The sequence below is a fragment of the Colletotrichum higginsianum genome, chromosome 1 (assembly GCF_001672515.1).
Source record: "Colletotrichum higginsianum IMI 349063 chromosome 1, whole genome shotgun sequence".
NCBI classification, from domain to species: Eukaryota; Fungi; Ascomycota; class Sordariomycetes; order Glomerellales; family Glomerellaceae; genus Colletotrichum; species Colletotrichum higginsianum.
This window is the reverse complement of record NC_030954.1, coordinates 3,322,173-3,347,897: the sequence shown is the minus strand read 5'-3', so window position 1 is coordinate 3,347,897 and position 25,725 is coordinate 3,322,173. Positions and strand designations below refer to the sequence as shown.

Below are 25,725 nucleotides of genomic sequence, written 5' to 3'. Positions count from 1 at the left end.
GGTTTGGTATATATGTGTGAATGTGTTACGGGGATGGGTTGAGGGTCTCCCTCACTGGGAGAAGGGAGGGACTATTTGACTAGGACATGTATGTGCAGATGACAGTTCATTAGAGGGGGGACCGCGAGGAGTGTTTCGGGACTTTGAAGCACGCGCATGTTGTTTGTTGTGCTGGTAGCTGGCCGCAGGTTACAAGGAGTCACTGTGGATAATATGGAGGTGTCCCATTCATCGCTGTGCCTTTATGTGTGTGTGCTGTTGAACCACCTTCAGAATGACAAACAGTGCAAACAGGAAGGTGGCCATCATCAGTGCGAAGTTTCTGCAAAGACAAGAAGAAGCTGCCCAGAGGAGGGATATTGCAAGAAACGTCAATCCAATATATGTAGTGTTTACTATGGAATTACAAGTACGGAATAATAAGTTCGTGAGCAAAGGAGAGGGAAACCCGATGGGTATCGTTGCGCATCCCCCCCAAAAAAGAAAGAATATAAAAAAAATAAAGAAAAAAGGGAGAAGAAACGCAAGCAAGGCCGTTCTTTTCCACATCCCCCACGAAAGCCTGAAAATGAGATTGGTAGTCGTAAACTTCGTCACCATTGTTTTGGTTTTTTTGATATCCCTTTACCCAGACACTCAATGTACCCCGGCCTGGTTCCTTTGATTCCCCCATTCCCATTGAAACCCTCGGGCGCAAATGTCTCATTTTACATTTACAGCCCCCCATCTCGCCATATGTCACGTTTTCGGATGTGTGTGTGCGTTTGTGTGTGCGTGCGTAGGTGTGTATGTGTATGTTTATATATACATGTGTGTGTGTGTGTGTGTGTGCGTGCGTGTGAATGTATGCATGTCATCACCGGTTTGAGGCTTGCTCGGGTAGGAACGTCCCCATGCTAATGTCGCTGTGAGTGGCAGCTGTCTGCCCGCCGATCGACGCGTTGCCAACGTCGCTCCCGGGAGTGAACAGACGGACCGCCTTGCAGCCCTTGGGCCGAGCCACCAGCACCTGGGCGGGGCAGACGACGATCTCGTCGTCGTTGTTGCCGCCGTCGTCACCTTTTTTGACGACGAGCGGGAAGAGGACGATACGAACGACGGCGTTCTGGGCCTCGAGGACCTCGTTTGTGACGGCCTTGTCGGCGCTGCGCTCGTTCATGAGGGCGGCGTTGAAGGTGACTGTGTCAGCGAGCTCGCCGTCGGCGTCATACTCGGGCTGCAGCGGGGGGAGCATCATGTACTCGGCACGCTGGGTGCGCATCTCGATGGAGAGGTCGACGGCCTCGCGCATAACGCGGCGCAGCTGTGACTGGATCTGGTCCTCAAGGTTGGACGGGGGCGGGAGGACCTTGGACAGCGTCTGGAAGATGGCCTGGACCACGGCCTCGGTGTCGAGGTCGCGCTGGTGCTTGAAGCTGGGCCGCTTCGAGAGCAGCGTCAGGGTGACGGCACGCCATTGTCGGACGGCCTGCGGGGGGCCGACCTCGGTGAGCAGCTTCTCGAGCGACTTGAGCTTCTGGCGCTGCTCTCGGTCCATACCGAAGAGGTAGCGGGTGAAGACGAACTCCCAAATCATGTTCATCGTCATGGACATGAAGACGTCACGGCGCCGGACACGGTCGCCGAGGTACGTGTCGACGTCGGTGCCATCGAGGATGGCATTGTCGAGACGGTCAATGACCTTCTCGTCGTTGATTTCGTTGGTCAGACGGCAGGCGCGCATGTCTGAGAACTTGGAGAAACGGAGGACCCATTGCTGCACGTGAGAGCAGAGTTGCTGGCACCTGTGGTCGAAGTGGTCGACATCCCTGACGTTAAGGAAATCGCTGTCGGCGCCCTTGGTGGCCAGGATCTGCCGCTGCATCTGCCGGATCTTGTCCTTGGCCGCCTCGAGTTCGGAACGGAGACGTCCAATCTCGGCGTCCTTTTGCAGCAGCGACTCCTGGAAGTGGCCCTGTTCGGTTCGTGCTTCCTCCAATCGGCGCGAGGTGTCAGCGTGCTGCGTCTCGAGCGAGCGATAGCGCTCGTTGTGTTGGGCAGCAAGTTGGGCATTAGCGCTGTTCATGCCCTCATTGACCTCAGTCAGGCGGGCCACCTCCTTTTGGAGGAACTCGAGAGATTGCTTGAGGACGTCGATTTCGGCATCGCGTTCAGCCAGAATGCCAGAGGCTCTGTTGCTGTTGTGGGAGTCGGTGTGGGATCGTGCGTCGGCGAGCATTCTGTTCTCGGCTATCAATTGCTCGACGCGAGACTCCAGCTCGAGGACTTGCATGCTCTGGCGTCGGCGCATGCTGTGCGGTCGGGTCGGCGATCGGGGAGAACCGATGCGGCCTTCACCGAATCCATCCTACAACCAGGTCAGTCAGTCAATTGTCGGTGAGAACGGGTGGCTGGGGAGATGCGCGCGCAGAAGATGTTTTGATGATTGCGGTGGATACAGAGGCAGAGGACGAAACGACAAAGGGGAAGGGGGAAAAAAAAGAACAACAACAATAACTTACATATACGTCGGCCATGTCCTTTGTGCGGACACGACCTTCGTTGGCGACGGGGGTATTGGAGGAGGAGCTGGTCAGGTCCTTGGGGTCCTGGTGGTCCTTGGTGAGATCGAGCTGACTTCGTTGGCTGAGAGATCGCAGGTCCCCGCTGACACGCCTGTCGGCCCGGCGGAGGGGCGGGGTGGCAGTGGCTGACCGCTGGATGCCTGGGCTATCAGGCCGGAACTTCAGTGGCTCGGGGGTTGGCGTCCCCATGGCCCTCCTGTGCCGTGACAGGCTGCTGTTGGACGTCGACCTGCGCGCTGCAACTGGCTGTGTAGGCGCTGGTGACTGCAGCCGTGCAACCCTGTCGGAAACGCTGCGATTGCCTGGCGGGGGGGTGCTGCGCGGTGACGAGCAGGTGCTGCTGATGGCTGCACCGGCCAGTGCCGCCGAGGCAAGGTCCTGGTACTTGGACCGCTTCCTCTCCAGCTCTGGGCTGATGGTTCGCCTGTACTTGTGCGGTTCGGGAGTCAACTCTCGTCCGTTAGGCTCTCGGAGTACGGGAGTCTTGGAGAGCGGATGGTCGCGGGCCTCTGCTCCTTCGACGAAAGGCGACCGCTGCAGACTTGTCGTCTTGTCCGTTGGTGATTTTGCTCTCTCCAACTCGCGCGATCTCCGCCTCTCGCTCCTGTGAATCCTCAATTCGGGCGTTCGCCGCCCATCCCGGTCTTGTGATCTCTGTTCTTGCCACTCCCGAAGATGGACGCCGCTGTCTCGCTGTTCGTTGTCGTCGAAGCCGCTCCTTCTGGAGGGAGGGTGGGGCGAGCCGGTAACGAATCCGCTGTCGCGAGTCGGGTCTGGAGAACCAAGTGTCGTTCGAGAGGCCGGCCTGTAAAGCAGTCGGTATTCCGTCTCGCCTCCTTCGTGGGCCTCCTCCTGTACGGGCGGCAAGATGGTCGGAACCGGGCTGCGGAAACCGCTCACTTCGAAGGTCCGTTCTGGGCTCTTTAACGAACGCCCGCCTGACAAGTCGCGGCGAGTCTCGGCCTCGAAGCCACGATCAACGGCTTCATCCATGTCGCTAACCATGGTATGTGTCCCGGACGGGTTCGCACCCCGGCTTGATGAACGCTCCTGGGTCTCGTCGACGGCCATCACACCAGCTGTCTCTGTCCCGGTTTCCCGACCAAGGATCGGGCTTTCGACGTTATCCTCCTGAGCCTTCTCCTTGAGCGGTGCAGCCAGGCTCAAGATGCTCTTGTTCTTGCCTTCTGCATCGCTTGATTCCAGCACCCGCGATGCTGAAGATGTGCTGGGCTCCGCTGGTTGAATCGCAATGTCTTGTGGCTGGCTTGAATGAATACCCAAACCTCTTGTCGTGGGTCCAAAAACATCGTCCGCCTTTTGCGCCACTTCGGGAGCAGCGGCTTCACCATCACCATCACCACCCCAGAAATCGTGAACCTCTGCGCTTGCAACCTCGCTGACATGCTTCCTGTCGGCACCTTCCCAGAGAGAAGGGTCGTCAAACATGTCCTCGTCTTGCCGCGCGCGCTTGTCTTCGTACTTGGACTTCTTGCCCTTCTTCTTTTTGGCGGCGCTACTAGATTCGCTCGCGAGGACGGCTCCTGCAACAGCTGCCGCTGCCGCCGCTCCGACTGCGACACCCGTTCCCGATGACTCCGGCCTGTGCTGTCTGTCAGGTGTTCTTGGCTGGGCAAGCCCGCCCGTCTTCTGGTCAGTCTTGAGCTCAAGGTACGGAGTGGCTACGTCGCCGGGGGGAGAAGAGACAATCGGGTTTTGTTGAATCGCATCTTTGCCCGCCATCGGCTCGGCGAAATCTTGGTCTCGGCGAGTGTCAGACTCTAGACCCCGTAAAGGCAGCTGTTCCGTAGCCCTGCTGGATTTCTCCGCCGGGACTTCGCGGCTGCTGTCTAAGTACGCAGCAGCGGTTTCTTGAGAGCTCACGATCGGCTCGGATAGAAGGGTATCTGACAACGCCCTCGTCTTCATCTTCTTACGCTTGCCTGGTTGGTTGAAGGGCAGCTCATGGACGATGCTGCTGGATTCTTGTGCAGGAGTGAGGTCAATGTCCACCGCCTTGCTTGATGTGGCGGAGCGAAGGGTGGTGACGACGGGCTCAGGCTCGAGCTCGGGCTTGGGCTGAGGCTTAGGGACAACTTCCGCGAGAGATTCCAGTACGACAGCGGGTTCGGGAGCCGGGAGTGCTGAAGGGCTTCGAGTAATGTCGCGTGATGCATCGCCCAAGTACACGGTTTTTTCTTCTGCGTCTTCAGATTTGCTCAGCTCGGGCTCAGGTTCAGGCACCAAGAAATCTCGCTGCAAGTCGAGACCAGCGCTGACGGGGGCGCGAAGCTCAGCAGAAACGTTCTGTTTCTTGCCCTTCTTGCCCTTTCTGGACTTCTTAGTAACGGGTGTGTCCCATTCATCATCACCAGCCGCTGGGGGCTCGCTGGCGATTTGCGGAGTGGGAGCATCGGGCGTCTGATGACCCGCCTCTCCCGAGGATCGGGCGGTATCCTCAGTGACGAAGTCGGCGACATTCGTGGATATTTCGGGTGGAGGCTCATTGCTCTCAGTCGTAGACTCGATGTTGGGGGCAATTTGGTCCTCCAGTGGCGTAGCTGATTCATCTGCAGAGAATAGCCTCGTGGACTCGTTGTCCTCTCCGATGGGTTCTTGCTGCACCTTGTCCAAGCCACGGGGCTCCTGGCTTGTCTCCTCAGAAGCAGTCTTGGGAGCTGCTTGTCCAATGACAGGAAGTGGCTCAGAGGCTTCCGCGGTCTCAAGAACTGTTACCGCAGGATCATCCGACAGAGCCTGATTGGCACTCTTCGTCTTCTTCTTCTTGTCCTTCTTCGACTTTTTTACAACGAAGTTGTCCTCAGCTTTGTCCAGGGTCATACTCCCTTGAACATCTTGGACAACACGCTCCGTGGGGGAATAACTTGTCGGACTTTCGGCGGAAGAAAAGGTGCCAGACACGTGCTGCGCTATAGGTTCAACAACCTGGATATCTTTGGTTGTTGCGCGGAGCTCATCGGGCTCCTGCTGGCTGTTAACATCGATCTTGCGGGTTTCGTCCTGTTTCTCGGAAGTGGAAACGAGCTCGGAGGGTTCCAGAGGCTCAATATGCTTCTTAGTTGTGACCGTGTTCTTCTCGACTGCGGGCTTTTCGAACGAGCTATCCATAGGCTGCGCGGGGGTTTCATCTGCCGGCGCTTCGGCTGTTGTATGGTCATCGGCCTCCAAGATTGCTTCCTCGGCCAGGTCGACTTGTGGCGCAGCCGTGCTAGGGGCCAAAGGGGGATGGGCTTGACCGTCATCCAATGCCAGGCTCTTTCGATTCGTCTTGTCCTTCTTCTTCTTCTTGGTGGTTGCAACCTCCGGCCAATCGTCGGCCATTGTCGTCGGCACCTCTGCATGCAAGTCGCTTGGCACTGTCTCGATGATCGGCTCCTGGACAACAAGCTTTGCTGGCTCATCGACCTCCCGGCTTTCCACGGTCGGCTGGGCATCAACGAGGGGGACACTGGAAGGCGTCTCGACTGCGGCATCAGCTGTCGCAATCTGGGGCTGTTGAACAGACGTGCTCTCAAGGGCGACCTCCGATTCATGTTCGGAAACGGGCGCTGGCTCGGTAGAATGTGCAGTATCAGGCTCATTAGTCAAGGTGTTTGGCTTGGCGTTGGCGTTGGCGTTAAGAAGTGGCTCCGGTATGTCGGCCTCGGCAGTCTGGTCATGTTGAGGAAGAGCTGTCGGAGGTTCGGTCTCAGGAGTAACCGAAGAGACTTGCGATTCAATAACGAACTCGGGCTCAACGAGGAGAGATTGCTTCTTCTTATTCTTCTTGCTCTTCTTCAAGGTTGAGGTCTCGGGCCGTTCATCAGCGGGCGCAGCCATGTCTTCCGTAGATTCGATGACCGGAGTCTCGGTGACTGGCTCAGCGGTACCGAGATCTTGGACCGATTCCGTGATTGGATTTTCCAAACCTGCCGACGAGTCTTCGATGGCTGGGCTGATGGCTGGATGGGTGGGTTCTCGCCCAGCAAGGGCAGACTTTCTCTTCTTGTCCTTCTTCGATTTCTTGACGACGAACTCTTGCGGTTCCTCAACAACCACCGGCTCGCCAGTGCTCCTCTCAGGCTCGAGTGTCACAGGCTCTGACTTGGTCGGCACATCCCGCTGCTCGTCGACTTGCTGTTCTTGTGCAGTCTGCCATGTCAGAGAGCGAGGTTCCTCCGCTTCTTGGATCGAGTCTTGCATGGAGGCTTCCGGAACTGGTGCTGCGACCATAGGTTCGAGAGTAGGTGTGCTTGAAACAACCTCGTCGTTGAAAGTTTGGCCCTCCTCCGCAGTCGAGATTTCTTTGGAAGATATCGCTTCTTTGACTTCCTCGGTGGTTGTTTCCAATGGCGTAGCAGTTCCGGAGCCCCGGTCCAAGTCATCGCCCGCCTTAGACTTTTTGTTCTTCTTCTTGTCCTTCTTTGACTTTTTGGTGGGTGTGTTCTCGGGCCATTCTTCTCCAACGGGCGGCTGAGGTTCTATGACGACAACATCTTCGTCGTTCTGAGTGGCGTCGGCCGGTGGTGCTGGTGACTCGGCCGTCACAAGGGTTTGTTCTGCGGAGGGCTCCGCTTGAAGCTGGTCTTGGGAGTTGATGGGATCGGGTTCAGAAGACACCGCAGGTTGATTGGCGTCTCGAGAGGCTTCTGCGGGCTCGAAAAACGCATCAGACGGCTGCGTTGCATCGCTAACGGCATCTAGTACTTTTGTCGGACTGGCAGTATCAAAGTTGTGTTCAGAGTCGTCTTGAGCCTTTTCCTTTTTCCTCTTGTCTTTCTTGGACTTCTTCTGGGTCGATGAGAGCTCCTCGTCCAGATTTGGGGATTCGGCACGAGTTTCAAAGGAAGCATCGTTGGACGTGACGATAGGGATCTCGACGGAGGTCTCGACTGGGACCTCAACGGGGTTCTCAGTAGAAGTCTCAGTTGGAGCCGCCGCGGGAGCACGGGAAACATCCACATCAGTAACGGCAGCTTCCTTAGCTTCAACAACGTCGTCAGCCGGAATCTGCTCTTGACTTGTGGCAGGCAGTATCGGCTCCTCAGACTCGACAAGCATGGCGTCCACTGATTTGCTCTTCTTCTTTTTCTTGTCTTTCTTTGACTTCTTAGTCGTGGTTGGGAATTCTTCTTCGGGCTCAGCAATGACTGGCTCCGGAGCGGCCTGCCTTGGTTCCTGCGAGGTTGTCGGAGGAGCAGACTCGATGGCATCAGCGTCCTGGTCTGGGGCATGTTCGACCGAGATGTTGTCGAGCGGCGGTGGGTCGCTCTCTCCGGGGGGCAATGTTGTCGAGTTGGAAGACTCAGGTTCGGGGGCGCGTTCTTCAAGTGTTGCTTTGTTGGAATGGAGGTCGCCAGATGATGAAGTTTCCTCTGCAACTGCGCCAACACTGTCATTTTGAGTAGCTGAAGTCTCCTTTGATGGGCTTCTCGATGCCTCGGCTGGCTCCTCCGATGAAGTAACTGCCGCAGGTGTGTCCAGAATACCTTGGGTTTCAAGAGAGGAAACGATAAAAGGATCAGACGGCTCCAATACCGAAGGCGTTGCAGTTCCAGAGGGAGGGCTGGAGTCGTCCTGAACCTTGGTCTTCTTATTCTTCTTCTTTTTATCCTTCTTCGACAGTTTCAGGGTTGAGAGATCGTCGTCCGAGAATTTGGGAGGGTCGACTGGCGTCGCAATATCGACAGGCTGAGCCTCGTCCGCGTTTGCCTGCTCGGGGAGGTTCTTGCTTAGCTCATTGTTGATCTGTTCTACGGGTTCGGACGGTGCTGATTGGTTGACAGACTGGTCAATCTGTGTATCAGGCACCACTGACGAGGGCTCTTCGACAACAGCCTCTCCGGACTTGGATGTCTCCAACGACTTCTCAGGGGAGGGCACAGCAACAGTCTCTGCATTGGGCTCAGCGACAGATTGGGTGACTTCCGGCGCAGCAGGTTCAGTCAACGGGTCCGATTCGGTCAAGTCCAAGGTCTTTCCCTTCTTCTTCTTCTTGACCTTCTTGGCTTTTTTGTCGGTCAATGGGAACTCGTCTTCCGCATTGGCATCTGGAGCTGCGGGGGCGTTGAGCTGGTTCTCAACCTCGACGGACCGCGTTTGACTCTCGATCGGCAGTTGATCAGGTTGGGTGACAGCAGTCTGATCAGCGATAACAGCCTCAACCGACGGCGGTTGAACAACGGCGTGCTCGTCGACCTGGGGTGGAGTGGTGGTTGGAGATTGGATCTCATCCCCGAGATCGCCTAGCCTCTTCATCTTTTCCACTTTCTCAGCCTTCTTACCGGTCGAGTGGAATGTCTGTTCGGGATCCGTTGGTTGGACTGCCCCAACCGGTTGATCCAGCATGACTTCTTCCACCTCAGGCAGCTTCTCATTTGCCAATGTGCCCTCCGGGCCAGCCAGTTCCTCGGAGGGAGCAACCGCCGCTTGGTCTGTCTGTATGGGTATAAATTCAACCTCTGCTTGCGCTGTAGGTGGGATTTCTGGTTGATGCTCAGGCACAAGCGGCTGCTCGGGCTGTTGCTCTGCTGACGGTTGCTCAGGGTCGGGGTTGACGATTGATTCGGACTGGGAAAGTTTTCCCTTCTTTTTCTTGTCTTTCTTGGACTTTTTCTCCAGGGCAGGGAACTCGACCCCCGGGTTGGTAGCCTCCGCTGACTGGGTAGCTTCCTTCTCTTCGACGGGATCTGGAACGCTTTCCTCCCTGGAGACATCCACGAGCGGCGCAGAAGGCGAATCGTTTTCAAGAGCCGGGGGCTGCTCGGCGGAGGCAACGTCGGTCATGTTTTCGGCAGGCTTCTCCTCCACAACCTCTTTTGCTTCGGTAGCAGCGGCGGCAGCAGCAGCAGCAGCAGCAGCCATTTCCTTCATCTTTTTCTTCCTTTGCTTGTTGCTCAGACCAGCGAAAGGGTCCTTCTGGGTGGTCGGTGGCTCGGATCCAGGCTGCTCGGTAACATTCCCATCGGCGGATTTGTCCTCGACGACAGCCTCGGAGGGCTTCTCTTCGGCAGCACTGTCCTCAATAGTCTTGTTCGCGGGATTCTCCTCTGCAACCTGAGTGGTTTCAACAGCCGCGGTCTTGGAAGCTGTGGCAGCGACGGCTGTAGCTTCGGCCTCGCCAAGTCCAACAAAGGGCTCTCCCTCCGCTTGTGGTGCTTCTGGCGTCGGTGCCTCCTTGATAAGCTGGTCATCGGCGAGATTGTCTTCAATTGGCGGGTTTTCGACAGTATTAATTCTGGCAGGATCGACTTCAGCAGGTGTCTCAACAACTTTGCTCTTCCCCGCGTCCGTGGTGAGGACTTCTTCGACGGATTCCTTCTCGATGGGTTTTGTGTCGGCATCGGCGATGGTCTTCTCAGCGGCGGCCTTCTCAGCAGCGGCGGCCATTTCGGCCATCTTCTTTTTCTTCTGCTTCTTACTCAGGCCAACAAAAGGGTCAGATTCAACTTGTCGCAATTCGGGATCTTGTTCTGGCATGGGCATCGGTTCTGGCTGGGGCTCCTCCTTGGCAACCTCCTCCTTGGCAACCTCCTCCTTGGCAGCCTCTTCAACGACGGGTTCATTGATGACGGGGTTTTCGACGATATGTTCTTCTCCTGTAGGCTCCTCGACAAAAGGGTTTTCGACAAGCTTGTCTGTAGAGGGCGTCTCTTCGGCAGGTATTTGATCGGCCTCAGCGGAGGCGGCGGCGGCGGCGGCAGCAGCAGCTTTCTCCATTTGGGCCATCTTCTTTTTCTTCTGCTTCTGGCTCAGACCAGCAAATGGGTCTTGCACAGATTCTGCTTCGGCGGGTTTCTCCTCCTGCGATTGGTTGGTCTCTGGTGGAAGTGCCGTCTCATCGATTGGCGCGTGTGTCGACTGAATGGCGTCCTCAACGGCAGGAAGAACTGGTTCCTCAAGAGTGTCTGCAGCCTGTGGCGCGGTTGTGGAATCCGGAGCAGCATCCTCCCCCATGACCGGTAGCTGCTCTTCGGGGGTATCAACCGGAGCGCCCTTCTTTTTCTTCTTCTTGTCCTTTTTCGACTTCTTGGGTGTGGAAACCTCCTCATCCACGGATGTCGATATTTGCTCCTCAAAGATAGGGGTGTCTGAAGGAACGAAAGGTGGTTCGATGGTTGGTGTAGTGTCCGCAGAGGTGGACTCTTTCACGGGCTGAGGAGTTTGCTCTTGGGCAGCAGGAGTCTCGGGAAGGGCGAATGCTGGTTCGGAAGTATGGTCCACGGCTGAAGGTAGAGGTTGCCCAACCGTTGGCTCGGGCTCCGGTGTTGCGGGTGCTTCCTCCGGTGTGTCGGAAGCAATGTCCTTCTTTTTCTCGTCTGTCTCCGACCTCTTCGCGGCAGTTGGTGGGAACTCTTTTTCTTGCAACGGCACCGTACTCTCGCCAGGGAGTTCGGGTTCGGTTTGTGAAGTAGAGCCGGTGTCCTTGACTTGGTCTGGTGGCAATCCTAGCGCAGCTTGAGACTCAACAGCTGTTAGTGCATCGGTGGACTCGGCTGTTGTCGGCTGTTGGGTTGCAGGTGCGTCCGCGGAGACCAAAGTCGATTCGCCCTGGACTAGAGTCTTTTGCAGGTCCTCAGGCGCTGCCTTGCTTGACGCAGAATCATTGCCGCTCGTCATTTGTTGAGTGTCAGGCAAGATGTTGTCGTCAGGAGGTGGGGCGAGTGCTGTTGTGCCTTTTTGAGATTCAGATGATCCCTCTTGTTCAGCCGAGGGTGAAGTAGGCTCTTGGCTGTCATCCAAAGAAACGCTTTGCTTCTTCTTTTTCTTATCCTTCTTGCTCTTCTTAGTAGTCTCAAAGACACCAGCTCCCGCCTCCTCAGGCTCTCCTGGCTGCTCATTTGTGGTTGCGGAGCTGTGTGGAATGCCACTTGTTGGCTGTGGCGGGCTGTGAGCTTCCTCCTCTGCAGGGCCCAAAGTCTCTTGGTTTTTCTTGGGCTCTTGGGATCTCAACGAGTCAACAGGAGTCTCTGCTGTGTCTACTGGCATCGGAGTTGGTTGCTGATCGGCAACAAGGTCAATCTTGGAAGTCTCATCCAAAGCGGGTTGGGAAATGGCTTCTGCCTCGATAGGGACTTGAGATGATTCAGTTGCAGGCTCATTGCCTTGCTCTGTCGTGGTAGCAGCAGCAGCAGCAGTGGCAGCAATATCGGCAGCAGCGCGTTTTTTCTTGTCTTTCTTAATCTTCTTGCTGGTCGGCTGAACTGCCCATTCGTCCTCACAGGCCTCGACTGATTCCGTCACGGGGGCCACCTCGGGGTCACCGGGGGCACCGGGGGCATCCGGCGAGGGGTCCGGCCCCGCTTCCTCCGATGCTTGGACCGCTTCGTCAACAGCTTGGACGGCCGGGGCTCCATCGTCCACAATCTGGGTTTTGACATGTTGGGCATCATCATGCGGAACAGGCTCGGCGGATCCAGCCTTGGTCTTCTTCTTGGTCTTCTTGTCCTTTTTGGACATCTTGCTCGAGCTTGTTGGCTCAGACCGTGCGTCGTCTTCCTGGCCGGCTTGTGTCTCGGTCTGGTCGGGGGTTTGGGGGATGATGGTGGTGGTAGTGGTAGTGCCCACGTCCCCTGTTGGCTCAGGGCCTGGAAGGGTCTCGGGGAGCGGCTCTAATTGCGGCTCCGAAGTAGTCGGCTCGCCCAGCGATTCCGAGATGTCTGGCTGACCTGGGGATTCAGCATTGGTGGCGAGAATATCGTGGTTGTCTTCTTTCTCGTCCTTGTCTGCGTCTCCCGCTTCTTCCTTCGTTACGACGTCTGAGATATTGATCTTGCCGTGCGGTTCGTCTCCCAGAAGAAGATTCTCGGCGGCGGCGGCAGCAGCAGCAGTAGAAGCGTCAGGAACCCCCGCTTCAGAAATTTCGCCAACCTCCAACGGACGATGACTGGGTACGGGATCCAGAGGCGGCTGGGGGATCGCCGTGTTTGTGTCTTGGTCCGCCAAGGCGACGACCGGGGTGCCGTGTGGGTCTCCAGCCTCCTCCAGGGCCGAGTCGGTGAGGGCCGGGCCCACGGGTTGGGCATCCGCTATCCGCCCGTTCCGCGTGTCTGCCAGTGATTCGTCGTCACCCAATCCACCGGCAGGCCCCACATCCGCATGCAGACCGGGGTCTGGGATGCCGACCTGTCCCGTTTGGGCGCTGGCTCCCGCTGGTGGTTCGTCAATGGTGTCAGCGCGGCCCGCAGCTTCGGGGTCCGATGTTGCATCAGCCTCGGCGCTAACCTGCTGCTCCGCGTCCACCACCCGCGACAGTGTCTCACCGCCCTTCCGGTTGGCCACCTCGACGCCCGTGCTGGAAAGGGCAGGAGTGGGAGGTAGCTCGCCTGTAACTCCCCGCGTGGTCTTCAGCCCAGACGATGGCGGAGCGTCATCCCTGGCGTTCGGGGTTGTGTCTTGCAGAAGCCCAGACGACAGGGCCTCTCTGCTGGGCTCGCCTGCAGGGTACGTCTGTGCCTGGCCGCCCTCCGACTCCAAGACCTTCTCCGGCTCGGCTATGGATGTGGCTGTTTGTTGGCCTACATCGATGCCTTGCGAGGCCGTGCCATCGTCGTGACTGATCGCCTCTGGCGAGTCCGCTCCCATTGTCTTGTCGTGGGCCCCCTGTAACTCAGTCTCTTCGGGGGTAGAGGCGGAGGCGGGGACGGACGCGCCTTCTTCAGTGCTCAGATCGTCCCGGGGACCCTCGTCTTCTTGAAGCAGAGGAGGGTCGGGGCTGGTCGAGAATGACTCCAGCTCCGGCGCCCAGGTCACGGATTTTCTCTTCTTCTTGTTCGCAGTTGCAGAGGCTGGCCATTCGGCCTCCGTCGGGGTATCTGCTTGCGAGAGGGGGATTTCGTCACTGCTAGGCTCTCCCGTCGGAGAGGTCATATAAGCGGACTGTTCTCTTGTATTCGCTACATCTGCCGTGGTTTCGAGGGTACTCGTGGACGCGCCGTGCCCAGGCTCCGGGTCCAGGGTTGAAGACTTCTTGCCCTTCTTCTTCTTGCCCTTTTTGGTAACAGTTGGCCCTGGGTCTGCCTCCTCTGAAATCTTGCTGTCCGTAGCGAATTCTCCGCTTGTTGGGGGCTCTTGCGATGATTGCTCCATCTCCCCCGTCTTGTCTAAAATTGTCTTCGAAATCCCGTTGTCCGTGATCGTTTCGTCCTTCGCCTCCTTGTCGTGCGTATCCTTGGTGGCATCCTCGACGGTCAATTCCAATGCGGCGGCGGCGGCAGCCGCTGCAGCCTTTTTTGCCTTTTTCTTGCTCTTCTTGGAACTGGTTGATGCTTCGGGCTCAATTGGAGAATCCAGACCACGATCTTTGTCTTCGTCGGCGAGCGGTTCTTGGGGTTTGGCATCAAACGAGTCAATCTGGCTATCGACCAAAGTCGGTTCCTGAGACGGGTTCTCGACTGTCTCAAGTTGGCTCATAGAAATCTCTGTAGGAATCTCCAGTGCGGGTGCTTGCGAAGGCGTGACGAAAGCTTCGACTTGGCTTTCTGTCATCGTTGGCGTTTGCGACTCAGCGCTCAGTGTCCCCTCTGGTGCGGGGTCCAAGGCGTTAGCATCGCTAGGCTTTGCTTCCTCGACTGCGGCAGCCGGCTCTTGCGCGAGAGGTGTGTCCGCCTCAGCTGGCTTCTCGTCGGCTGGTAGATTGTGTGAAGTAGCATCCACGGGTTCAGTTGGGCCATTGTCGGCAACCACGGCATTAGCTTCGGCTTCTGTCTCGGCCGCCTTCTTGTCCTTCTTCTTCTTCTTCTTTGACTTCTTGGAAGCCTTGGAAGTCTCCTCGGCCAGAGCAGGAGTTTCACTTTGCTCGCCGTAAACGGCGGAAGAAGTGGTGGGTGTCTCGGGGGTGACCACCGTAGTGGCCGTTCTCTCGATGACAGGGTTTGGCTCGGTGGCTTGAAGAATAGCTTCTTCCGACTGCTGCGCGTCGGCGGAGACGATTTCGGTGGGTTGGGTCTTCGTAGTAGGTTCATCAGCCAATGGGTTCTCGACAAGAGTCTCTGCAATGGCAATGTCCAAAGCAGACGGCTCAGCGGCAGGCGTCTCGGTAGATGTTGCTTCAACAGCGTCAGCCCCAATGGGAAGAGGTTTGCCTGATGGGGTCTCGACAGCAGGAGTCTTCACAGCAGGAGTCTCAACAGCAGGAGTCTCGACAGCAGGAGTCTCGACAGCAGGAGTCTCGACAGCAGGAGTCTCGACAGCAGGAGTCTCGACAGCAGGAGTCTCGACAGCAGGAGTCTCGACAGCAGGAGTCTCGACAGCAGGAGTCTCGACAGCAGGAGTCTCGACGACAGGAGTCTCGACGACAGGAGTCTCGACGACAGGACCCTCAAGAGCTTGACTATCAGTCGCGGGGGCCTGTATGCCAAAAGGCGCGTCACCAGTGGTCTCGGTGGTAGGGGTCTGTGTTCCTGGAGACTGCAACGGGGTCGTCTCGGCGGGTAACATATCGTCCAGCTGTGATAGCGAGGTACCCTTGCCCTTCTTCTTCTTTTTCTTCTTCTTGCCTGATGGTTCCGGCTGAGCGGACTCGGCCGGGGGCGCCTCCACGCTCGCGGGCGCAGCAGACTCGGAAGTTGGCCTCTCGCCGTTGTTGACGACGGTCGGCACGGTATCAGAAGTTTCAGTGACAGTGGCGGTCGCTTCCTCAACGGCGTCCTCTGGAAGAGGTACTGCAGAAGCAACAGTTTCAGCAAGCACTGGTTCGGATGCCTCCTCAGCCTTGGGCGTGTCCTCTGGAACAGGTACCGCAGGAGCGTCTTGCTGGGATGCAAATTGTTCAGGTCCCTCCTTGGGTGGCTCCTCGGTCGTCTCAGTGGCATCTTCAGGAAGAGGTACGGCGGCGGCATCCGCATCGATGTCAACCGGTACCGGTACATCCTCGGCAGCCTGCTCAACAGGCGTGGCTGCAGCCGTGGCATCTGTGACGATGTCTGCAGGGGGGACTTCGAAATTGTCAGCTTCTTTTACCTCGGCGTGCAGGATTGAAGGCCTTTGGTCCGCAGCTGGCTCGGTTGGCTTGGTATCGACTGTGGCCACAAGTTCGTCGTCTACTGTCAAGCTCTTCTTGGCCTTCTTCAACTTCTTCTTCTGTTTCTTGGACAATGGTACAGATGAAGTTTCCGTTGGCTCCTCGACCTCGCGAGATTCGACACGTGGCTCGTCAGCGGTCGTCTGGTCGGCTTTGGCGACGGAAACTTGCTGCTCTGGCTGGCTATCCACAGTACCCAGTGTGCCGGTGGGCTCAATGGCAGAATTCTGCTGTTCTAGAGAATCTTCCTCAAGCTTGGCCGAGGCTGGCTGTGTAGGAGTTGCAGATCGCAACCCCGAAGAGGTTACATCCTGCTCAATAGGCTTGTCGTCTTGATCATGGGCCGCAGGCTGCTGCTCGCCCAAGATTTCCCTTGGCTCGAGTGACTTCCCTACAAAATCGAGAGGCAGAGTCTCGGGTTCAGATGGAGTCTTGATCGGCTCAACTGTCTCCTCCTCCGAGGCTTGAAGCGAAAGTTGTGAAATGGGGAAGTTGTCTTCAACATTCGAGGACTTGACCTCAGCAACTTCAGTGGCAAGGTGTTGCTGGAGCTGTTGGGGCTCCTCTGCGTCGAGAAGAGAATCATGTTGCTCGACTACTGGAGCCTTCTGCTCTGATTGAACGTCGTCGGCCCCGTCAGAAGACTTTGCGTCATTGGCTGGAGCAGGACTGTCTGCCGGGGAAGAAGCAGCCGGGGCTTCAGGGACCGGGGTAGTTGTCGGGATTTCATCCTCCACGGCCTTCTTCCCCTTCTTCTTCTTCTTTTTGCTCGTCTTAGTCTCGGGGACCGGAGGTTCGGGAATTAGAGGGGCCGCGGGTAGCTCCGCCTCATTTACCTCTTTGGAACGGTCAGAGTCGGCCAATGGTGTTCGGGAGTCTTCAGGGGCAACGTCTGATTCTTCAAGAGCCGGGTTTGGTTCAGACTGTCCAGGCTCATCTTGCGTGTCCTTGGCCTTCTCGGGGTTGTCATATGGTTCCAACAAAGGTTCCACGGCGGGCTCAGAAATCTCTGGGGGCGGAGTAACAGCAGCCTGTCCAGCTTCAGCTGTCTTTGTGATTTCTTCAGACTCGGGCAGAGAGGCCTCCAAACTCCTCTCCAGAACGTTCGGAAGCTGAGTATCAGCAATCTGCTCTACTTGAGTTGTTTCCACGGTCTCCTCGGGCTCGAGTAACAAGGCCTCTTCGGCAGAATCCGACATGTCGGGTAGCGGGACGGCGGCAGCCTCTTCGGCTTCATTGGTACCCGTGTCCCCGTCAGGCTCAGGCAATGAGGCAAGCGGTGCGTCTACCTCGGAGGTGGCCTTGCTGTACTGCCCATTAGACTCTGCAGAACGTTCGAGCTCCTGCATCTCCGCCTGGGCCTGCTCCCAAGCCTTTTTAATCTTGAGCAGCTTCTTCCTTTCTTTCTTAGACAGCTTCTTTCCGCCGGCAGTGTCTTCTGCGAGGAGCTCAGCGGCTACAGGTCCGGCGACCTCGCCCTCAGCTGTAGTATTGCGCACCAGGGAAATATCGCCAGCGGCAAGAAGGGAGTCAGTCGCAGTCACTTGATCAGCACCGGTTGGCGCACCCGAAAGATCCGCGACATGTCGGGGCACCTTGTCGGTGAGTTCGAGGGGTGCAGTGTTCTGGGTCCAAGGCACAGGGCTCTCACTAACTGGAGCCGAGAGATCGGCGTCAACAGAAAGAAAGGCCTCCTCGTCGGCGGAGACGGATGGCAACGGTGGCAGATCGTCGTAGACAGTAGACTCGGTCGAAGAGACTTCAGCCTCAACCGGCGCAGAAGGGCCAGCTTCGACTGGCAGCGTCGTAGCATCCTTGACGGCGGCGAGGGCAGAATCCTCGGTTTGGGAAATAGGACCCGCGTCGACAGGCAGCGACTCGTCCTGTCCAATTGAAGCAGGTGGTGTATGCTCAGTCAGGGGCAGCGGCGTTTCTTGCTCATCGGTAGGCAGAAAGCGGGCGACTTCGCCTGAGACAGCAGCCGCCTCTTTGGCTGAAGCAGGATTCGCGACATCGACCGACGGCACAGTGTCTTTGTCTTCTGTAGAAACAGGAGAAGCGATGTCGGTTAATGGAGGCATGGCGTTGTCGGTGGACGCCCCTTTGGCCCTATTCTTCTTTTTCTTCTTCTTGTCCTTCTTGAACTTCTTCTCTTCCTCAAGAGGCGCTTCTGGGGCGGGTGTCTCCAAGTCTCTGGCTTCTGTGTCAACTTCGGCACGGTCAATGAGCGAGGCAGCTGCGAAGCCGGCAGCAGCACCCCCGACCAAGGCTCCGATGGCAGCGTTGCGGGGACTAGGGAGAACATGCTCTTCGACGTCGGGTGTGACGAGCGTGGTGCCGGGAGATCTGATTGGCGTCGGGCTGGGTGGTGTGTCTGGTGTGTCACGATCCATTAGATTTTTGATGATTGATGGGGGCGTCGAATACAGGAGATACGAACTTCTTTCTTTGGACGTGGTTTCGACTGGTTCCGGTTCGGGCATCGCATTCGGGGATGCCGCAAGGCTGTCGGGAAGAGCGGGCAGGTCCTCCAGCTTCGACTCTGGGATGTCCGGCTGCTGGGGGTACTCTGCGACAACGGTGGTTGGAGTAGTTATCGGGCTGGCAGGGAGGGCCGGCAAGCCGTCCAGCTCGGGTTGCGCAGAGTCCATTTGCCGGCTAGTGTCCGCGACAGTAGGAAGGGCAGGCGATGCTGGCCCATAGAGGCTCCTCTCGTCGTAATGGGTCTCTGCTGGCCCGGCTTCGAGTCTCATTGCCGGCGAATCCAAGGGGCTGTCGGGAAGGGCTGGCAACTGCTCCGGGTCAGGCTGAGAAAGGTTTGGCTGCCCGGCTACGTCTGGCACGGTAGGGGACGCCAGAGGGCTAATGGGAAGAGCTGGCAACTCTTCCAACTCGTGCTCTGACAAGTCAAACTGTCTGGCGGCGTCCGGCAGTCCGGGAAGAGTCGGTGAGGCTCGCTCAAACATGGCACCGGTGTGCTGGACCGCATGCTCTGCCTTGGGAGTGGTCTCTTCAGAGCCGAACAGGCGGCCCGGCTGCTCACGATACTGCGGCATATCGGTGTCGATGCGAAGATCGTCAGGCTCGAAAGGCGAGTCCTGGAGCTGGTGGAAGTATTTCACATCGTCTTCGCGCAGCGAGAATTCCGGCGCAGGAGACTCTCGGGAGGACGGCTCGCTCGGAGGCAGCTCCGGTAAGTCGAAGGGTGGCTCCAGCGACTGGGCTGCGGATTCCTGTCGAGCCTGTTCCAGCAGGTAGAGAGGCTTGATCTCGCGGCTGCTCTCCCACGAGATCGGTCTAGAGGGACGTCTGGCATGGGAGGCGGCGGGAGTGGGAGGGGTGATGTGGGCAGTATGGGCGACATCCGGCGCCGTGGATACCGTGGGAGAGGAGACGGGCGAGGCGCCAAAGGTGCCGGGAGAGGACGGCGCCGACCTCTGTCCCAGCCGCAACTTGAAGGGCACGGCGGTTTGGCTTGGACTTCGGGTCGGCGTCTCCATGTTGCTGCGTTTCCGCGCGTGCGTCTTGGGCGTCTTCGTTTCGTGCTGACGTCTCCGTTCCTCCGGAGGCGTCTCCGGTCGGCTGTCTGGCAAGGCGGGGAGCTCCTCCAGCTCGTGAGTGGGAGAGCCAGGCGTGCTTGGCGGCATGGGGCTGGGTGGCAGAGGGAGGAAGTCGCCATACTGAGGATCGATGGCGGGTCTGATGACCCGCGGCGCGATCTCGGGATCGAGGATGTCGACATCTCGGGCGGGACTGGCGGATCTCCCCCGGGGCCAAACGACATCGGCCGACTCTTGCAGCTGAGCTTCGGTGGCGTTGGAGCGGGACATCATGGAGCCCAAGGCTGCCACGGCGCTCGCCAAGCCGGCACCCGCGCCAAGGGTGCCGGCATTATCTAAAAAAGACGACTTGTCATCCTTGCCGGATCCGTCCTTGCTGTTGCCGCCTCGGAAGAGGTTGTTGAAGAAGCCGCCACTGCTGCGCTTCTCTTCCTCCTTGGGGCTCTTCTGGTCGCCACTCTGCCTCTTACGACTCGAGCTTGCGGACGCAACTGACTTGGCATCGTCACCGTCCTCATAACGAGTGCCGTTGGAGCGGCGATCGGGTTTGGAGCGTCTTGATGAGCGATCAGAGACTACGGAGCCCGTGTCGCGCTCGTCGCTACGGATGCTCTTGGAGCGGCGTTCCAACTTTTCACTCCGCGTGGCAGGGTCAGAGGCGACAGAGCTTACGTCTCGATCCTCATAACGACTGCTCTTGGAGCGGCGTTCTGATTTGTCACGCCGGCTCGACGGGTCAGATACCACGGAGCTCACGTCTCTGTCTTCATGCCGACTGCTTCTTGAGCGGTGATCCGACTTCTCACGTCGACTCGACGGGTCTGATACCACAGAGCTCGCATCCCGCTCCTCAAACCTGGAACGGTCCCGTTGTGATTTCGGCGGAAGATCGTCCCAGTCCTGAAAGTCATCGCGGGTGCTGCTTCGCTCGACCGTGGGGGCGAAATCGCTCTGCTTGTCGACGTCGGTCCATTCGTCTGAGCTTTGCTTGGATTTCTTGGGCTGCTTCTCCTTCACAGATATCTCCCGCGCATAGTCGCCGGTCTCCTGAGGCTCGTCGAAACGGGACATATCACCCTCTGGCAGCGTCTTCCGAGAAGCACCGGGCTCGTCGCGAGGGAATCTCTCGTCGTTGGGCAGTTCATCCTCGCCCTCTTGAACAACGATGGCTTCGGATCTTGATGACTTGCTCTTCCTCTTCTTTTCTTTCTTTTCTTTCTTGCTTGACTTGCTAGGAGCGACAGACCCGTAGTCAGCGGGCGTTGTCTCGGATGTCGATGCAGCAGCTGCAAGGGTTTCGCCATAAGAACGAGGTACGTCAGAGGAGGCTGGCAAGTCCCACGTCGGGACATCCTGGATGCCACGAGTCTTGGAACCTAGCGCAACTACAGTTTCGGGGCTTTGAGGGGTATCGAAGAAACCACGGGGCCTCTCGTAACCAGGAGCTGTCTCGGCAAAGGGAGCCGGCCCGTTCTGCGAAGTCATCTCGGGGGTTTCGTAGTAGCCGCGCGGCCTGTCGTAAGCAGATACCGTATCGGAGTAGGGGTTTGGTCCAAAGAGCGGTGTGGGCTCGGGGACTCCGTAGTAGGTGTGAGGCCGGCCATAAACAGGGCCGGGGTCTGCAAAGGAGGCCGGTCCGTCCTGTGGTGTGGCCCCGGGGATTTCGTAGTGGCTGCGGGGCCTCTCGTAACCAGGAACTGCCTCTGAGAAGGGGACTGGTTCAGGTCGCGATGTGGCCTCGGGAATGCCGTAGGTCTCATCGGCCGGCGCGTTGTCCACACTTTGCCTCTTGGCTGCCTTCTGCTTGCGCCTCTCCTTCTTGCTAGGCTTCCTGGACAGCTCATTTTCTTCAAAAGACGGCTCCTGCTCCACGAGTGGCGTCTCCTTGGCCTTGCCCTTGTCGCGACGCTCTCTCACCCGAGGAGACTCAGTGGCATGAGCGTCTTCCAAGTCCCTCTCTACGACCGGAGTTTCTGGCACCTCGCCAATGACGAACCCGCGTTCCACCGGGGCGGGAGGTCCTTCAGGTCCATAGATACCCAAATCTGTCACGGTCTCGGCGAAGGGCTGCTGATAGACAGCCGGCTCACTCTGGCCTGGAGGGCTGTCACGGCGCATGTAGGTAGGATTGTCAATGACAATGTTCGGATCAAAACCAGTGTCTTGCAGGCCAGCAGCCAGTACAGAAGCGAACTCCAGATCATCTGCAAAGGCCCCGGGCATTCGCGATGTTTGAGGGCTGGACGGCTTGGGGCCAGGGGCAGGAGGCAAGTCGTGCTCATCCTCGAACGATGTAGAGATTTTAGGAGAAGCCGGAAGAACGATATGCTCAGCAACAGGTTCAATGCCGCGGGATTTGGGTGATTCGGGAGGGCTGTGCCTCTCTCTGTTCTCGTCCGGCTTTCTCTCGAAGGGATCGCGCATCTCGGGGGCTGCCACCGCCGCCGCTGCTGCTCCACCGCCCACCGCTGCGGAAATGATGCCCCATGGTGAGCTTTTCCCGAGCTTCTTCTTCTTCTTCGACTTGCTTGGAGTGCTGGAGGCGACCTGCCTGGAAGGCTCCGGGCTCTCGGAGTTGAACTGATCGGTCTCGTTCTCGCCCCGGGTGACCGACTTGGCAATAGGCGCCGTGGGCGTTTCAATGACCTCGCCTCTTGGCCCCAGGACAATTTCAGTTGCAGGTGCAGCGCCGTCAGATGAAGGAGCATCGGCCGGGTCCGCCGATCTTTGTCGGGTGGTTTCCCGCGTCCGACTTGACGACCTCGGGTCCTTTTGCTGCTCAGGGGCCGGCGTATGACGTGGCGTGACCACCGGAGTAGGCAGGACGAGGTTCAAGAGGGGTCTCTCACGCTCGCAAGAAGGGTCACGAGTCTGGAAAAGGGGTACTTCGCCAGGTGCGAGCTGGTGGCCGGGGAGGCGGAAGCGCGATAGTTCTTCAGGGATGATGACATGATCGATGCGAACATCGGCATTGGGCGCATCGTATGGGCTCTTGTCATGGTGGTGGTCCATCTCGGGTGGCGTCACAATTGTGACGATCTCGGGGCCATCATCGTGTTCTTGCCACTTGCCGACGACGGATTCGTCATGGGGAGATGAACTGCGCGACCTGATCTCGTCCTTGGCGATCTTGCGGGCAATGACGGTCTCGCGGTAGTACTTGTCGGCCTCTTCCTGTACGGCATCCTTGATGGCAGCCTGGGAGCTATCCCGGGAGCCGTTGTTGGCAGCTTGATCATGGCGATGCTTCCGGGACCTCTCCTCTTCCAACGCGATTGCAGAGGCAACGGCAGCCACGGCGATGGGCACGGTGGCATGCTTGGCCTCCTCTTCGATCGAGGCCCTGCGGCGTGGTTCGGGGGTTCGGGACCGGTCTCGGGCGCCTTGCTGATACTTCTCCAGCCGCTGCTCGAGCTCGAACGAGTCCTTGCGGCTCATTCGCGAGTCGGAGTAGTCGGGTTTCCTTGGCGGGGAATCGTCGAAGTTGGGTTCGCGGTCGACCGTTACGACCTGGGGGGTCAGGGGCCTCTTCGGCGTGGCGTATTTAGGGGTTTGGAAGGCATCATCAGCGACCTGGAACTGGAAAGGGTCAATAGGGGCTTGTGTACTGGGGGCCTCGGGTTGCTCCACCCCATGGTTTTCTCGGGGCGACTCAGTTGGCTTCTCTGTCCACTTCGCATCCCGGAGTTCGTCTACAGCTACTGGCTTGCGAACATTCTTCGGAAGCTCCTTGGGCTCTTCACGAGGCTGGCTACGGTCATCTGTTTGGTCATACTCGACTCGGATCTCGTCACCGTGAGACAGTCTGTACACCTCCGAGCGAGGGTCGGGCTCGGCCTCGCGTCTCTTCAGAGCCTCGTAGGCGGGGTCGGACCAACCGGAACGTTTGTCTCGTTCGTCGACAACGTCCACAGCGTCACGCCGACGGGGTTGGCGAGGGTCATGGTGGTTGTGAGTTTCGCGGTCCTCCAGTTCGATCCTGATCGGCTGTTCCGGTTCCTCCTTACGGCGGCTCTGCCAGGAGTCGCGGGGGTCGCCTCGCCGCTCCCGGGCTTCACTTGAACGATCGTCGCGATGTTCGGGGTAGTCGCCAGAGTCTCTACGGTTAGAAGCCATGGCGGCACCAATGGCCGCGGCCGCTACGCCTACACCGGCAATGGCGTTCTCTGCGGCACTCCTCCCCTTGGGTGGCAGCCGGTGTTGTTTGGTGCGCTCTTCTTCTGCTTCGAACCTCTCTGCATCATAGACCTTGGATGACACAGGGACAATGGGGATGGGCTGCTGGATGGGGACTGGTTCGGGTCGGGCACGTTGCGAGAGATCCTGCCGCGATGATGTTACAGAGCTACGGTCGTAGTCAAACTTATCCGGGTCCGAGGTCGGTACAGGGTAGATGCGTTGCATCGGCTGTTTACCGAAGGCCTTGGGGGATTGGACCTGGGCTATCGTTTCCTCGTGGTGGCGACGAGACGAGCCGGCGGAACGGGGGTCCTCCTCACCAAAGCCGCACGGGCTCTTGACGGCACCCCGAAGGGAATTGACAGGGCCAAAAAGACGGGGGTCTACAATGGTGCTCCTCCGTTCAGGCGGCTTAATCTGCTCCGGCGGCTCGGAAGAGATCCTGGCCGACTTGGCGGGCTTGAAGGCGGAACCGTACACCAACCCATTGTCCGATTCGTCCGTGGTGGACTCATCTTCAGAGGCTGATTCCCAGTCATCATCAGAGGAAGAACCGGTTTCATTAGGTTTAGAGGTGCCGGATCCCCGGGTTTTGCTGTCGCTTTTGCTCTTCGGGCGCAAGTGGCTGAAGGCGGCCGCGGCCACGGCAGCCCCGGTGGCAGCCCCGGCGATCTGGGAGGTCCGAGACTTTGAGGCAGCCTTCAGATCGGCCTGGTTCTGCTTCCTCGCTATGTCTTGCAGCTGGCGGCCGATTTCGAGGATTTCTTCGTCCGTCTTGTCCCGGGGCGCCGGAGGTGGGCGCTGGGGAATGTCAGCAGCCGTATCGCCATGGTGCAGCGCGGGGTTCGGGTAGCCTTGCGGCGTCGGGCTGGCGCGCTGGCTCTTGTCGCGCTCAATGTAGCCGCGGCCATAGGCGAGGTCGGAGTTCAGTGAGGACGAGGACGAGTTGCCGAAAGAGAGGATGCGGGCCTTCTGCTTCTTCCGGCGACGACGTTTGCGCTGCTCCGAGGGTGCTCTGAAGAAGGTGCTAAAGACGCCGCCGAACCTGGGGCTCTTGGCCGAGATATTGAGGAGAGAGGACGAGGTCGAGGACGACGAGGAGGAACTCGAGCCGCCCCGCGGGCGCATCGTCTCAGGTTCGCGATATCCTCGGTTTGGCTGGGGCTCGACATGTGGTTGCTGCTCGGAGTAGCCCAGAGGGTTCACGAAAGCCTCAGTTGGAGGATATTGTCCAGGTGGGGGGTATTGTTGTAGTTCGGGCTGGGGCTGGGGCTGGGGCTGGCCGTATCTTTGAGGGTCGTGGTATGTCTCAGGACGAGCGGCATATCTCTCGGGTTCGGGGTATCTCTGAGGGTCGGGGTAGGGCTGGGGGTACTGGGGTTGAGTGTACATGTGAGGGAGCGGGTGTTGTTGGTATTGTTGGTGGTATGGTTGTTGTGAAGGTTGTTGCGATGGTTCTGGCTGGAACTGCGCGGATGGGCCAGGCATGCTCGATACGCTGCTGCCGGCGGCAAGCTGCTCGCGAGAATCGCGGCGCTCTCTTCTTCGCCGCCGGGAGCTCTCGGGACTCCGGCGACGCGGGTCTCGCATCATGATCGCAACGGCGGTTCGGACCCTGGGGTGCGCATTTGTCGTGGGTTTCGTTCCAGTTCGTTTCGTGTCGTGGAGTGGAGTGCGCGCAACGAGAATGACAGGATTCACACGACGATATGAGAGCGTGGGAGTCGTCGGCGTGCTGACAAAGCTCTGTTTGTTGTTTGGTGATTAACGGTAAGGCTGGGGGGGAGGGGGGGTGGCGGGATATGCCTTACGCAGACAATAATAGTCTGGCGATGTTATTGTTTTGTTTTTCGAGAATAAGCGACGAGGCGGGACAAGCCGTGAAGCTATATCCCAGGGGGTTGCCCCCCAAAAAACTGGCTGAACTGGCAGAGGGAAAGGGTGGCTGGGGACACAACCTGGGACGACTGTCAACTGGGAACCCGCTGCGAATATGAGCTAGTCCTGTCCTGGTTCGAGGGGAAGGGGGGAAGACATGAGGCGGCGGGGTCACCTATTGCTCCCCGGTCCACTAAGACGAGGTGAAGCCAGGTGAGGCGAGATGCCTATTAAATTAGCAGTTGGGACGACCCTCGCGTGTACCTGTCTGTAGTCTGCCCGTGCTCGAGTGGATAGATACCTCTCAGTAGGTATTGTCTCTGCCTAGGTACCTCACTTAACTACCTAGACAGGTATCTAAGGTACTTACTTCAACAAGGCAGTTGGGCAGATGTTGGTAGGTACCACAGGGTAGTAGTCTGACATCAGACCCTGTAAAAATGCCCGCGCTTACGTACTGATCCTTACCTCAGCTTGTGCAGCCCACCGTCGCAATTTAGTGTACTCTCCCGCGGCGTCAAAC

At 58.2% G+C, this 25,725-nt stretch overlaps 1 protein-coding gene across 1 annotated transcript; it reads right to left on the bottom strand.

Moving 5' to 3' along the window:
• Nucleotides 1-856: 856 nt before the first annotated feature.
• CH63R_01011 (Involucrin repeat protein) lies at nt 857-24,914 on the bottom strand (the record flags this gene model as incomplete). The annotated part of the gene is made up of 3 exons (XM_018295986.1): nt 857-2,347; nt 2,502-13,447; nt 13,487-24,914. The coding sequence occupies 3 exons, from the start codon at nt 24,912-24,914 to the stop codon at nt 857-859; spliced, it is 23,865 nt and encodes a 7,954-aa protein (XP_018164348.1).
• Nucleotides 24,915-25,725: the final 811 nt, after the last annotated feature.